The sequence below is a fragment of the Macrotis lagotis genome, chromosome X, assembly GCF_037893015.1.
Source record: "Macrotis lagotis isolate mMagLag1 chromosome X, bilby.v1.9.chrom.fasta, whole genome shotgun sequence".
NCBI lineage: Eukaryota > Metazoa > Chordata > Mammalia > Peramelemorphia > Peramelidae > Macrotis > Macrotis lagotis.
The window spans coordinates 541669429-541682749 of NC_133666.1; the positions used below are offsets into that span (position 1 = coordinate 541669429).

Genomic DNA, 13321 nt, shown 5'->3' on the forward strand with positions numbered 1-13321 from the left:
TTTTAACTTTTTCCAAGTATGTGATTTCAATTATTTTATCCTCATAATTACCCTGTGATAGGGCAAATGCTGTTGCTGTTCAGTCATTCTGTCATGTCTGATTCTTCTTGATCCCCAGGGACCATAGCATGCCAATTCTGTCATTGGGGTTTTCTTGGCAAAGATAGTGGTTTGCCATTTTCTTCCCCCCCATGGATTAAGGTAAACAGAGGTTAAGTGACTTGCCCAGGGTCACACAATTGGTGGGTCTCTCAGTTCACATTTGAACTCATGTCTTCCTGATTCTAAGCCCAACACTCCAATCATAGAGCCACCTAAGTGAAAATGAGGCACAAAGCCATGAAGAGATCTAGTTAATGATAAAGCCAGCAATAGCACTCAGGATTCCAGACTAATTGACATCTTTGTTTCCCATAGAATTTTTTTGGGGGGGGGGGAAATCAACCATTCTTGCTGACTTGCTCTATTTGAAAATTTTAGGTTCTTCTGTACAACTTTAAATTTCTTATAATTTCAAGTATTATATGTTTTCTAAAGTTAATTGTTCCTATTTATTTAGTGGCAAAAATTGAGACTCTTCCTCCCCCTTCCCAAAAAACTTACTATATTTTCTCAAATTAATTAGTTAACTCATTATTCTATTTGAATTTACCATAGTTGACCAGGAATTTGTATATCAGTTTACATTAATTAATGAAAGAAACTTTTTTGTGGCATCAGAATTATTTAGCTGAATTTTATAAGCACCAAAATAATAATAATATCAGAGATAGGTCTTGGTTATAAAAAAAAGTCATTGATTTTTTTTAAATCCAGAAGTATAGAGTGTTTTTATATAAAATTTACTCTAAGGTATCTTGAATTTTCTCTTCATTGCAGTTCAAATGATCATTAAAGATAGATATAGGCAAAGAGTTAAAATAAATCAAATTTAGATTTAAAATAGATTTTATTACCATTCTTTAATTTTATGGTCATATCTAACTAAAAGTTCAAATTTATTCTCTTCAGTTACAGAATAATTCGAATATCATTGCCTTATGTTCCAAGAAAACGATGTATCCTCTCAACATACCTGTAAATCCTAATCCACAAGAGGTAAAATATTACTTTACAAATTCACAGCACTGAAAAGCACCAAAAAGTCATAGACTATCTTTGTGATTTTATGAGTGAGAAAACTAAGAATGAAAGCAGGGACATGAATTGTCTAAGGGCTTTAGAGCTAGCCACTGGCAGAGCTTAAATTATAACTGGAGTCTTCATACTACAAAACTCATCCTGCTTCTGGAACTGGTTTCCATCCATTATTTTTACCCTGACCCCTATTGTTAGCCAGAATGCAAATCAGAATGACTGTGGTGATTCAGAAAGTGAGAATTTATGATTATCACCTCATTTTGCTGCATTGTCTCGGAAAGTATAAATATCTTTCTTCTAAATGTCAAGAATTTTCATTATAAGAAACTAACAGTGATGCCTCGAATACAAGATCGATATAATTATTATAATTATTTGTTATCTATAAGAAAATTTTAATTTAATAAAACAAAAAGAGCCCAACAAGTTATCATCTTTGCATATGTTAAAATCATAAGACTCTTTGAAAGATGTAATCACAGATAATTATTTAAAACCCTTCTGTTTATCAATATGAAACAAGACATAAAACAAGAAAAAGTCTTGCTAAAAGTGTACTCTGACGTGAAGGATATTAAATCTTTTGTTTAGTCTTTTTTCAGGCATGTCCAAAGTCATGTCCAACTTCATAACCCCAAATGGGATTTTCTTGACAAAGATTATTGTAGTGGTTTGCCATTTCCTTTTCCAGTTCATTATATAGATGAGGAATCTGAGGTAAACAGGGTCAAGTAACTTATTCAGAATCACACAACTATTGTGTAAGGTCAGATGTGAACTCAGGTCCTCCTAACTCCAGGACTGGTTCTCCATCCACTGTGGCCCTAGAATGTTTAGTAGAGGTTCTAAATGGAAGAAGAATTTCCTCCAAATGTTAATTAAGGTCCTTCAATGGTTCCAGTTTGTAGTGACTTTGTTGTGACTGCATCAAACTCCAAAATAATGTAGGGTAAATAAGAATCATAATCACTTAAAAGACTGATTTTTGTTCACAGAGGAAAAAAAATTGATTAAAAAATTCCTATTGTCTAGGCCAGAAATGTCAAACAGGGCTGAGGTCTCATAAAAATATAACTGATTACTTTAACAAAATAAATAAAATATAATGGAAAATACATAAAGCTAATAAGTGATTTTTCTAAGTCAATATTCAGTACACAGGAATTTTTTTGTATGATTTAGTGGCTCTCATTTCTATTTGAGACTGATCTTGGTGGCCTTGGTTAAAATATGGCACTGGATGAACAATCCATAGATGTAACTCATCATTATAGACACTTAGTCCCATGAATGAACAGGTGGCAGAGCATAGGTTTTCCCAATCTTTTTATACCATCCTCTTCCACAATGACAATAGTGTGCGCATGTTATTTCTCACACAAGACATTCCTTGAAAATCTCTCCCTGTCTCTGCTTTTTGGCTTTCCCTAGCTTTCTCCAAGTCAAAATTAAATTTTCTCATATTTTCTTAATCGTAATGTCATCTTTCTGTTGATCCAGTTTATCATACACGTTTGAATAACATGTCTGTACATAGTTATTTGCCTCTTTTCTACTCCTTCAGGGCAGATCTTGTTTTATTTTTGCCTTTCTTTGTATGCCCAATGATTAGCACAGTGTCCAACATACAGTAGGTATTTAATAAATGCTTGCTGAATGACTGGTTTGCATTTGGAAAATTTCATTGTGCTTTTAAGAATTCTAAACTCCTTCAGTTAATCAATAAGCATTTATTAAGCACTTATTATATAAGGAATTGGCATAGACAGAAATGAAAAAGTCTTTGACCTTATATTATTAGGAGAGAAAACCATTGCCTTTGAGACACCTTCCTGTGGTAGATCAGTGATCTTAAGTGGATGGATGGATGGATGGATGGATGGATGGATGGATGGATGGATGGATGGATGGATGACAGAGAGATAGAGATCTATATATCATTTTTTAAAAAGAATACAATGATAAAGGAGATAATTTTTTTGAAAAGTTATTAGTAAACACGGTATATCATATTTTGCTTGTGTTGCTTAAGCTGAGTTTTGAAGGAAACTAGTCTTGCTTAGGAATGGGGATAAGGGAAGGAGTATATGCCAGACAAAGGAGATGGTCAGTGCAAAAATAGAGATGGGAGATGGCATATCCCATGTGAGAAAGACTAACAAGGACATTTTGACTAGAATAGAGATTTCAAAAAGAATAGTAATATAATTAAAGCCATAAAGATAGATTGGAACCAATTTCTTTAGGGCTTTAAATGTCAAACAGAGGAAATTCTATTTTCTCTAAAGGATAATGAGAAGGATCTGGATTTTACTAAACAGTAAAATGATATAATGCAATGGGGAGAGTGTTGGGCCTGAAGTCAGGAAGATCTAAGTTCAAACCTACCTTCAGAAATTTGGTATCTGGGTGAACTTGGGCCTTTCATTTAATGTCTCACTACCTTAGATTCTTCACTTGAAAAATGGAGATAATAATTGCATCTACATTACATAACTGTTGGGGGGGAATCAAATGAGATAATATTTTAAAGTATTTTACAAACCTTAAATCTCTATATGAAATTCATCCATTAACCATTATGTGTTAAGAAAATCACTTTGACAACTATGCAGTGACAGAATTCAAGAAGGGAAACCAGTTAGGAAGCTAATGACAATAGACCAGGAGAGACATATAGGGGACATGAATGAGGGGAGTAACTATGTGAGTGGAAAGAAGGGGAAAGATATAAGAGATATGGAAATAGATTCAATGGGAGAGACTGAACATGTGGCTGAGGAAGAATGAAAAGTTGAGAATGACCCTAAGATTACAAGCCTAGGTGTCGAGGATAGTGGTATTCTTGATAGAATAAAGGAAGTAGAGAAATAGTTCTAAAGTAAAAAATAATGAATTTTTGTTAACCCAAAGGACAATAAAAATGTGCATACCTTTTGATCCAGCAATACCACTACTCAGTCTATACCCTGAAGAGATCATGAAAAAAGGTAAAAACATCACTTGTACAAAAATATTCATAGCAGCTCTGTTTGTAGTGGCAAAGAATTGGAAATTGAGTGAATGTCCATCAACTGGGGAATGGCTGAACAAATTGTGGTATATGTATGTTATGGAACACTATTGTTCTATTAGAAACCAGGAAGCATGGGAATTCAGAGAAGACTGGAAGGATTTGCATGAATTAATGCTGAGCGAGATGAACAGAACCAGAAGAATATTGTACATCCTAACAGATACATGGGGGTGATGATCAGGCTTAATAAATTTGATCATTTCATCAGTGCAACTATCAGGGATAATTTTAGGATATCTCCAATGGAGAATACCATCTATATCCAATGAATTGTGTAGTTTAAACAAAGACCAAAGATCATTACCTTTAATTTAAATTTTTTAAAAAAGGTATCTTATGTAATTTTGCTGTCTCACACATATATATATATATATATATATATATATATATTCCTTTAAGATATGATCTCTCTCAACACATTCAATTTTTGATCAATATATGGCATGGAAACTATCAGACTGCCTTCTGTGGGAGGTGGAAGGAGGGAAGCAAGAGTAGAGGAAAAATTGTAAAATTCAAAGATAAATAAATTAATTAATTAAAAGATAATGAATTCTGTTTTGAACATTTGCAGTTTGGAATTCCTATAGGGTTTCCAGTTCAAAATGTCAACTATCATCAACTTTTAAGGATACAGAAGTGGAATATAGGAGACAGACCTAGGGCTATAGAAATATATACCCATAAACATATAAGATATGAATAGAGGCATAAATATATACTTGTGTTTATTAAATATATACAGCTTTTGTTATGCATATATAGTATTTATTAGTAAGTACCAGGTACTTGGTTACTTTCTGTGATACAAAGAACAGCAAAAAATAGTCCCTGTTCTCAAGGAGCTCCTAGTCTAATGGGGGAGTCAACACAGAAACAACAATATGCAACCATGATATTTACAGGTATGTGCACATATATCAATGTATTTATATATTTGGTTTTTAAAATTTGAAATTGGAGACAGAACAATGTGTGTATACATACATATGTATGTGGTATATAGTGTGTATGTGTTTATATGCACACAAATGCTACATGTGTACAAAACACATACAAAAGTAGGATCTATTACCCACACATCTATCTCAGTTGATTATTTCATCTGTCTGATTTTAACATTTCATGAGTCAAATCTACAAATAGTTCTAGAAATAAAATTTTAAATGAAACTTTTTCTTTTCTTTTTTTTCTTACTCCAAAGAAATAAAAGTGGACAAGAGGCTCAGGGAATAGACACAGGCCAATAACTTAGTTAAGATCATGTGAGTAGGTTTTTTAAGGATAGAGAGAAATGAGTGTGTTTGTAAGGCAACAATGAAGCTGCCAGTAGATAGATACTGAATGATCTGGGGGACAACTTACTGCAGAAGAGGGGAGAGACCAAGATTAAGGATACAGATAGATTTGCCTTAGCAAAGAAAAATGCCATCTCTTCATCCTAGACTGGAGGTCAGTTAGTCCAATTCTTCTCTTTCATTTTTTTATTTTTTAGATTTTTGAAGGCAATGGGGTTAAGTGGCTTGCCCAAGGCCACACCGCTAGGTAATTGTTAAGTGTCTGAGGTCGGATTTGAACCCAAGGTACTCCTGACTCCAAGGCCGGTGCTCTATCCACTGCACCAGCTAGCCACCCCAATTCTCTTTTAAATCTCTTTTTTTAAACAGGTTCACACCTATTGGTATTATTGGATCAAAGGAAATACACAGTTTAGTGATGTTGAAAATATAGATCATAAATGCTTTCCAACTCCTGACAGCTACAAGGGATCATGACATCTTAAGCCTCACCAATACTCACCATTATTGAAAACTGTACAACTTTCAAGATCTCGAACTCTCAAATTGCCTTCTCTTAAAAATGTTCTGTTTTTCCTACTTTCCTTTCTATCCCCCACTCCTCTTGAATCTGCTGTTCATTCTATCATGACCTCTAGTCATTAAATATTTTCCTGTTCTCCCAGTGTATCGTCCTTGTTCTGAAGTTTTTTCCCATGATTTGAGATCATCAGTCATTATCTCTGGGGCAGATAGATGGCACAGTGGACAGAGTACCACCAGCTTTGAAGTCAGAAGGACTTGCTTTCAAATCTGACTCCAGAAACTTGATACTTACTAGCTGTGTGATCTCAAGCAAGTCACACAATCCCATTTCCCCACAAGAAAACAAACAACAAAAAATCATAATCTCCTTCATTTTCTGTCCTCTTCACATAGCCTTTGCTTCTGTCTAAGAAGTAGGTATCTTTCCTATTGGGCCATAGCCTCCTCCTATGGGTCCTTCATCCTAGCCTTTCTTGTCCTCTTCAGACATCTGCCCTATTGATTTCCCCTTTTTCTCATTTTTAATCTACAAAGTTTTCAGATCTCTACTCTCCAAAAAAAATCTTGCCATTGCATTAAGACATTCTATCTCCCTTTGACTGAAGCTTCTTTTTAAAAAGAAATATACTATCACTTTCTCCACTTCATCACCACCTCTATCCAACCATTCTTCAACTTCTTATAATTTGCATTCTTCTCCCATCACTACTGAAATAGCTCTTTCCAGTATTCCTAACGACCTTAAGTTGATAAGTCCAAACACTTTTATTATTCTGTCTTCTTCCTCCATGGCCTTTCTGTGGCTTGTGACACTGTTGACCACTATCTTCTTCTGGATAATCTCTTTTCTTGGCTTCCAAAACAATGTTTTTCCTGTTTCTTCTCCCTATTTCCTCATTCCATCATCTCCTTTTCTGGTTCTTCCTACTCCTCTCTCAAAGCTTTGTCCTTAACTTCATTTTCTTACCTTTCTATAATCTGTATTTTGGTGAGCTCATGTTCTAACAAGTTCCAAATATAAAGTTTTAGTTCTAATCTTTCCTCTTCAATCCCATCTCTCTCACTGATTCCCACTCAATGCTACCTGCCTACACCTTAAATTTGACATGTACTAAAAATTAACTCATCTTCTTTAAACCTACCTCTACTCCTAACTTTCCATTTCTACTTATAGCACTACTGTCCTCCCAGTTCCCCAGTCTTAAAACTTTGGAGTCATATTAGACACTTCCCCTAACTACCCACAGCCAATTAATTACAAAACTTATAGCTTCTTTTTAGATACTATTCTCATATGTATCTTCTCCTTTCCACCCTCATTACTTTACCCTGCACTACTGTAATACCTACCTTCCACTATTTAATTTCCATGCCCGGTTCATTCTTCACACAACAGTCAAATCAACTTCCCAGTGCATAGGTCTGATCATTAATTTATTTTAAAAAAAACTTCATGACTAATCATAGCCTATCAATTAAAATATAAACTCTTTACCTTGGTATTTTAGACTCTGCACATTTGAACTTTTCTTTCTGTGATCCAGACATATTAGGCTATTTTCCATTCTTGCCCCATTAACTCCTTTACCTAGACTATACCTCATGCCTAGAATATGCTTCCTTGATCAATTTTACTTATTGAAATCCTCTTTTCTTCAACATTTAACTCAGGATCTAGATCTTCCATTGAAGTCTTCTATTTCTCTCTTTAAATTTTTCTGATGCTCTTGGCAAAATTTATTTGACTGAATCATTCTCATTCATATGCATATGAATTCTCATTCATATATGATTATGTTTATTTATTTATCAGCATTTCATTTATTTCAAGTGAAAAATATAGCTCCCTTGAGGGCCGAGACTGTCATCACTCATCTTTGTATCTTTAGTGCCTAGTATGTGCTTTGCACATAATAAATTGTGTTTAAATCATTTAATTGAATTTAGTTAAACATCAATACCTTATAATCCCTTTATAAGACTGCAAGATATGAATGTTCATTCCAAGTGATCATTTCATAAAACTATATTACCTTCCAGTATTAACAGATTAAGTTACTTTCGTAAACCAACAGCCAACAATCACCACTTTCAGACATCTTATCCATGTTCTATCCAACACAAAAAATCTCTTCAACATTCATAAGGAATGTTGGAGGGAGAAGAATCCTTTAAGATATATTCTTGTTGCTATCACTCTCTTGATTTTAGGGATAATAGAACTTAGTATTTAAGTTATGTTAAGTATTCCATGTCTTTCACTTGCTTTTCTGTTCATTTTATTTTTCTTCACTGTACTGTCCAGAATTATCTGGAATAATGAAAGGTTAAATGATCAACCATACAACTGGTAAAAATCAAGGTCAGGTGTTTCTAACTCCAAGGCCTATCCACTATGCCACAGTTCCCATCTAAGATTATGCTGCAAGTTCAAAACTCCAGGACTAGGGCAGATTATTTTTCATTTGAAAAGCAAAGTTAAGGCTTCAGGTCCTTTTTAGGAGTTTTGCTAAAAAAACAGAAAAAATAATACTATGATTTATCTCTTATTTTAGGAATCAAGTGGAACTCAGTGGTCTGCAAGGAGTGATCCTGAAATAGCAAGGTCCGTATCGACCACTCAAGACAACTTCTTTTCTTCTGGTGTGTAAGCTTGTGACTCAGTATTAATTTGAAAGTTTTCCTTTCTTCTCTTAAAACTCAACATTGTTGGAAAGCAACTATCATTTATATTCAAAATGCACTGCAATATTAATGTTAATGATGTTGATAAAGATGGTGAGCTAAGAGAGCTATTCTTCAAGTCAGGAGGACCTTAGTTCATTTTATTTCTGATCTACACAAGCTTTTTCACCCTGAGTAAATCACTTGGCAACTTTGTGCCCCAAGGGAATTCCCTAAGATAATAAGTTGTAGAGAAGTTCCTATGCCAATGAAATGACAAATTTAGAATAGTAATAACAATTACAGATTACTCTAAAGAAAAGACATTAGGAAGAAGCCTGAAGTGTATTGAAAGAATTGGGAGAGCAGGAATAATAATTGCACAAGACAAGGAAATATGGATGGAGTTTTGTCTGCACCAATATAGGTGCATGCTCAATGAAATCATGAATGTGCTGAAATATTTGATTTTAAATCTTCTTAATTCATATTATCCTATTTAATTCTAAAAGGAATCCTGTGGTGTAAGTTGTATATGTAAAATAATTACACTTTTATAAATGACATAGACAAGACAGAGTTAGAAACACCTGACCTTGATTTTTACCAGTTGTATGGTGATCATGTAACCTCTCATTACTCCATACAGTTCTGGACAGTAAAGTGAAGAAAAATAGTTAGCCCCTGGTTCGTAGGACCCAAGGCTTCCAACATCAAATTTAGTACATTTTATTTACACCATCAGACATTAGGACTGATGAAGGATGGGGGGGGGGTGTATGGCTATGTGTGAGTATGAGTGGATGAAAGAGAAAGAGGAACAAAAAGATAAAGGGAGGAGAGGGAGAGAGAGACAGAGACAGAGAGAAAGACAGAGACAGAGACAGAGAGTGTCTATGGAAAGTAGATGAAAGAGACCATAGAATCAAACTTTAAAGGATCCTAAGAAGTGTTTTAATTCATCAAATAAGTAAAATATCCCATTTCTGGATGGGAAACTTACTTGTCCTAAGATATTCCATCATACTTTTGGAAAGCTCAAGTAGTTAGGAAACTTTTCCTTATATTAACTTAAGTTGTCCCTCTTTGCTAATTCCTCTGTTGGAACGAATTAAATAATTCTCATCCCTCTTCCTTCAAGTTTCTAGAAGTTCCTTCAAATGCTTCTCTAAAAATTTTTGTATGGCACAATCATTATCCTTCCTGTGCTTACCTGGATGTGCTCTAGTACGGAAGTGACAAATATGCTCCTGCACACCAGTAACACTCCCATGTTGCTAAAAAACAGACTAAAATGTCATTGAAAAATATTTATATAGAAGAAGTAAAAAGAGAGTAGGACATAGATAATGTTAATATGTGGTTTTCTAAGTCAATATGCCTCCTACAGGGATCCTAATGTATAGTTCAATGGCCTCTGATTTTGTTTGTGTTTAACATCACTGTAAATGAACTTCCTAAATTATGTCACTCAGAATGTCACTAGAAAATACTCTAGATGTAATATGACCACAAGAACTATGACTTTCTAATGCACAGCTAGGTGGCTCAGTAGATAGAGTACTGAACCTAGAGTCAGGAAGAACCCTTTTCCTGAATTCAAATTTGACCTCATGCACTTACTAGCTGTAATCATGGGCAAGTCATTTTACCATTTACCTTGGTTTCATCATCTATGAAAAGAACCAGAAAAGGAAATGGCAAACCACTACAATATCTTTGTCAAGAAAACCCCAGTTGGAATCAAGAAGAGTCAAACATAACTGAAATTACCAAACAACAAACTTCTAAATGAAAGCAGGAATGAAAGTATTCCTTTGTCATATCATGTAGTTGACTCGTGTAGAACATGATTTCTGCTCAAAGACCCAAGTTATCTTTGACATAAACTGTTGTGTTGCCACATTTATTCTAATCTGCTTTATTTTTTAATCCAAGGGCAGGACTTTGCATTTATTCCTATTAATTTTATTAAATTAATTTCATCTTTCTATCCCAAGGTTTCTTAAACTTTTTTTGGTTCCTGGACATCTTTGGCAGTTGTAATAACTATAGACCCCTCCCCAGATGAGTGTTTTTAAATACATAAAATTACAAAAGAAACTAATTCTGTTGAAATAATATCAACAAAATTTTTTAAAATTTCACAGACCCTAGGATAAGAAGCCTGCTCTAGCAAATTACAGAGACCTTTGGGGAATCTTAACTCTTATCTAATGTGTTACTAGCTCCTTCCCCAGCTTTGTATCAAATTACTAAATCAATAAACATCCCATCTCAGGTTCTCCATTGAAGATCTCTATTCAGACTGACATCAATCCACTGAGTCTTATTCTTCAATCAGTTTCAAATCAACTTAATTGTCCTATCATAAAGCTCACTTTTCTCCATTTTGTACACAGTGATTATCATATTTTTTTAGATATCCTCTACAGAAACTCTGGGCTATCTATAGCTACATTTCCCTGAGCCATCAATCTAATGACCCTGTCAAAAAAGGAACTATGGTTAATCATGCACCCCAGACTGGACTCAGATTAGTCAGTACTTCCCTAAGCATTCTTAAACTTTCCCTTTAATCATGTGTTCTTCAATTTTGTCAAAAATAGAAGTCAAGATCATACACCAATAGTTTAAAGAGGCTACCTTCTCATTTTTTGAAAGTCAGGAATATAGTGCCCCATTTCCAGTCCTGCAGCTTCTTTCCTATGCCCATATTAAAAAAAGTCACAAGCAAATATGTAATATGCTTTGCAAACCTTTTAACTCCATATAGATGCCAACTATTATTATTATTATTATTATTATTATTATTATTATTATTATTATTATTATTATTATTATTATTAACAATCACATTCTCAATTTTTTTCACTAATGTGAGGGTTATCTTACATGGGCATAGTGATTTGAATTCATTTAAACAAGCTAAACTCTCTATCTCCAACTTCTTCATTTTTCAATTCCCCAATTCCCTTTTTATTCCACCATTGCCCATCTATATATTCCTGGAGGGGAAAAATGAAACAAAATAGGAGTAAGGTCTTTATTTTCAAATTAAAATTCTTTTGTTCAGATCTGAAAGTCACTAGGCAAATATATTCTTCATGGTCCATACAAGACACATTCTATCACTAACCTGTGCTAATTTAATTAGACTGGATTTAATTGGCCTGAGTCCACAGTTCTTGTATCCAAACTTCATTCTGAAGCACATCTTCAGAACCAGCTGTTCCCTTCCCATATCTACTTTTTTCTTTTCTGCATACTACTATTATTACTGCTAACACCACTATTATTACTGCCACTGTTACTAGTATTATTGCTGCTTCTACTACCACTTCCCTCACCACCATTCCCACCAATTCTTATGTACACAACTGCCACTATTATTACCACTTCCACTATTACTACTAATACTACCACCACTATCACTAGTTTACTACCAATAACACAGCTACCATTATCATCACTACTATTACCACCACTACCACTATTACCTACTAATACTACTACTACTATCACTATTTACCATCAGCAGCAGCACTATTAGTACTACTACTATTTATACTTCTGCCACTATTATTAATACTACTACTACCACCACCTATGACAAAATATCACCTGGTTTTTAGTTTCTTGCCTAAGTCTTCATAATCCCTATGGAAGTTTTAAGGGTTCTTTTGGTATTATGTCTTCATATGAATCACAAGAAGTCCCTATCAGTTGTTAAATTTGGCAAATATTGGGAGATTTTCCAAGATATCCTTGGTTGACCTGAAGAAGATAATGTATCTCCTCTTTTCTCATACTAAATCACTGTATGAACATGTTAGTCGTTAGCTGCCAAGCACCACAACTGGATGCCTTCCTTGTCTCTTGAAGCACACATATATACTCATCTTCATTTCTCAAGAGACTACTTCCTGCCTAATTAAAAATTTAAATTCAAAGCATGATGAGTCTCTATATGCTCCAGGAAGACTTTCCCAACCCCTTATTATTGATATCCTCCTTTTCCTGAAGATATATTAGCTGCTTTCATATGAGCCATGTTGTAAATGTTAAACTGTCTGAGTTCTAGGACTGGATTTCATCTTGTCTTTGTATTCCAAGCCCTTAGCACAGTGCCTTTTACAGTAAATGACTATTGATATGAACTGAATGGAATGGAATGAAACTTCCAGGATGATGTAAGCAATATTTTGCAATAAGATGATCCAATGAAAACTTTGTGCCTTACAGAACAAAATCAAGAGTGTTCTACACTGCCTCATTCTGCAATAAATCATAACTGTGATGGTAAAATGTCTTCAGTCCAAAGGATTAAAATTCCCAGCCACCAGAAAACGTGTTCTTCAGCAGTAATAGAACCACTCAAAATTGAAGGAAATTCAGGTAAAACAGTTGCTGCAGTTGCAATTTTTAAATGGCATTATTGGTTATATGAATAATTAATAAGTGTGTCTCATAATAAGCCTGATTGTTTTGTCCTTAACTCCATGATGATCATGGAAATGATGAAAATTATTATTATTATTATTATTATTATTATTATTAACATTTATATAGAATTTTAAGTTTTACAACTAATACATCGTTTAAGCCTCAATGTTGT

General features: G+C 34.1%; 1 protein-coding gene across 2 annotated transcripts in view; it reads left to right on the top strand.

The window, feature by feature from the left end:
• The window catches only part of RIPK2 (receptor interacting serine/threonine kinase 2), a 66196-nt gene that overhangs the window by 37705 nt on the left and 15170 nt on the right, over positions 1–13321 (top strand). Inside the window, exons 8-10 of one of the 2 annotated variants that reach the window (XM_074199897.1) lie at positions 1012–1098; positions 8595–8682; positions 12949–13101. In XM_074199897.1, coding sequence (XP_074055998.1) covers positions 1012–1098; positions 8595–8682; positions 12949–13101 — 328 coding nt within the window. The remainder of the gene's footprint in view (positions 1–1011; positions 1099–8594; positions 8683–12948; positions 13102–13321) is intronic. The other variant, XM_074199899.1, reaches the window with a different exon arrangement.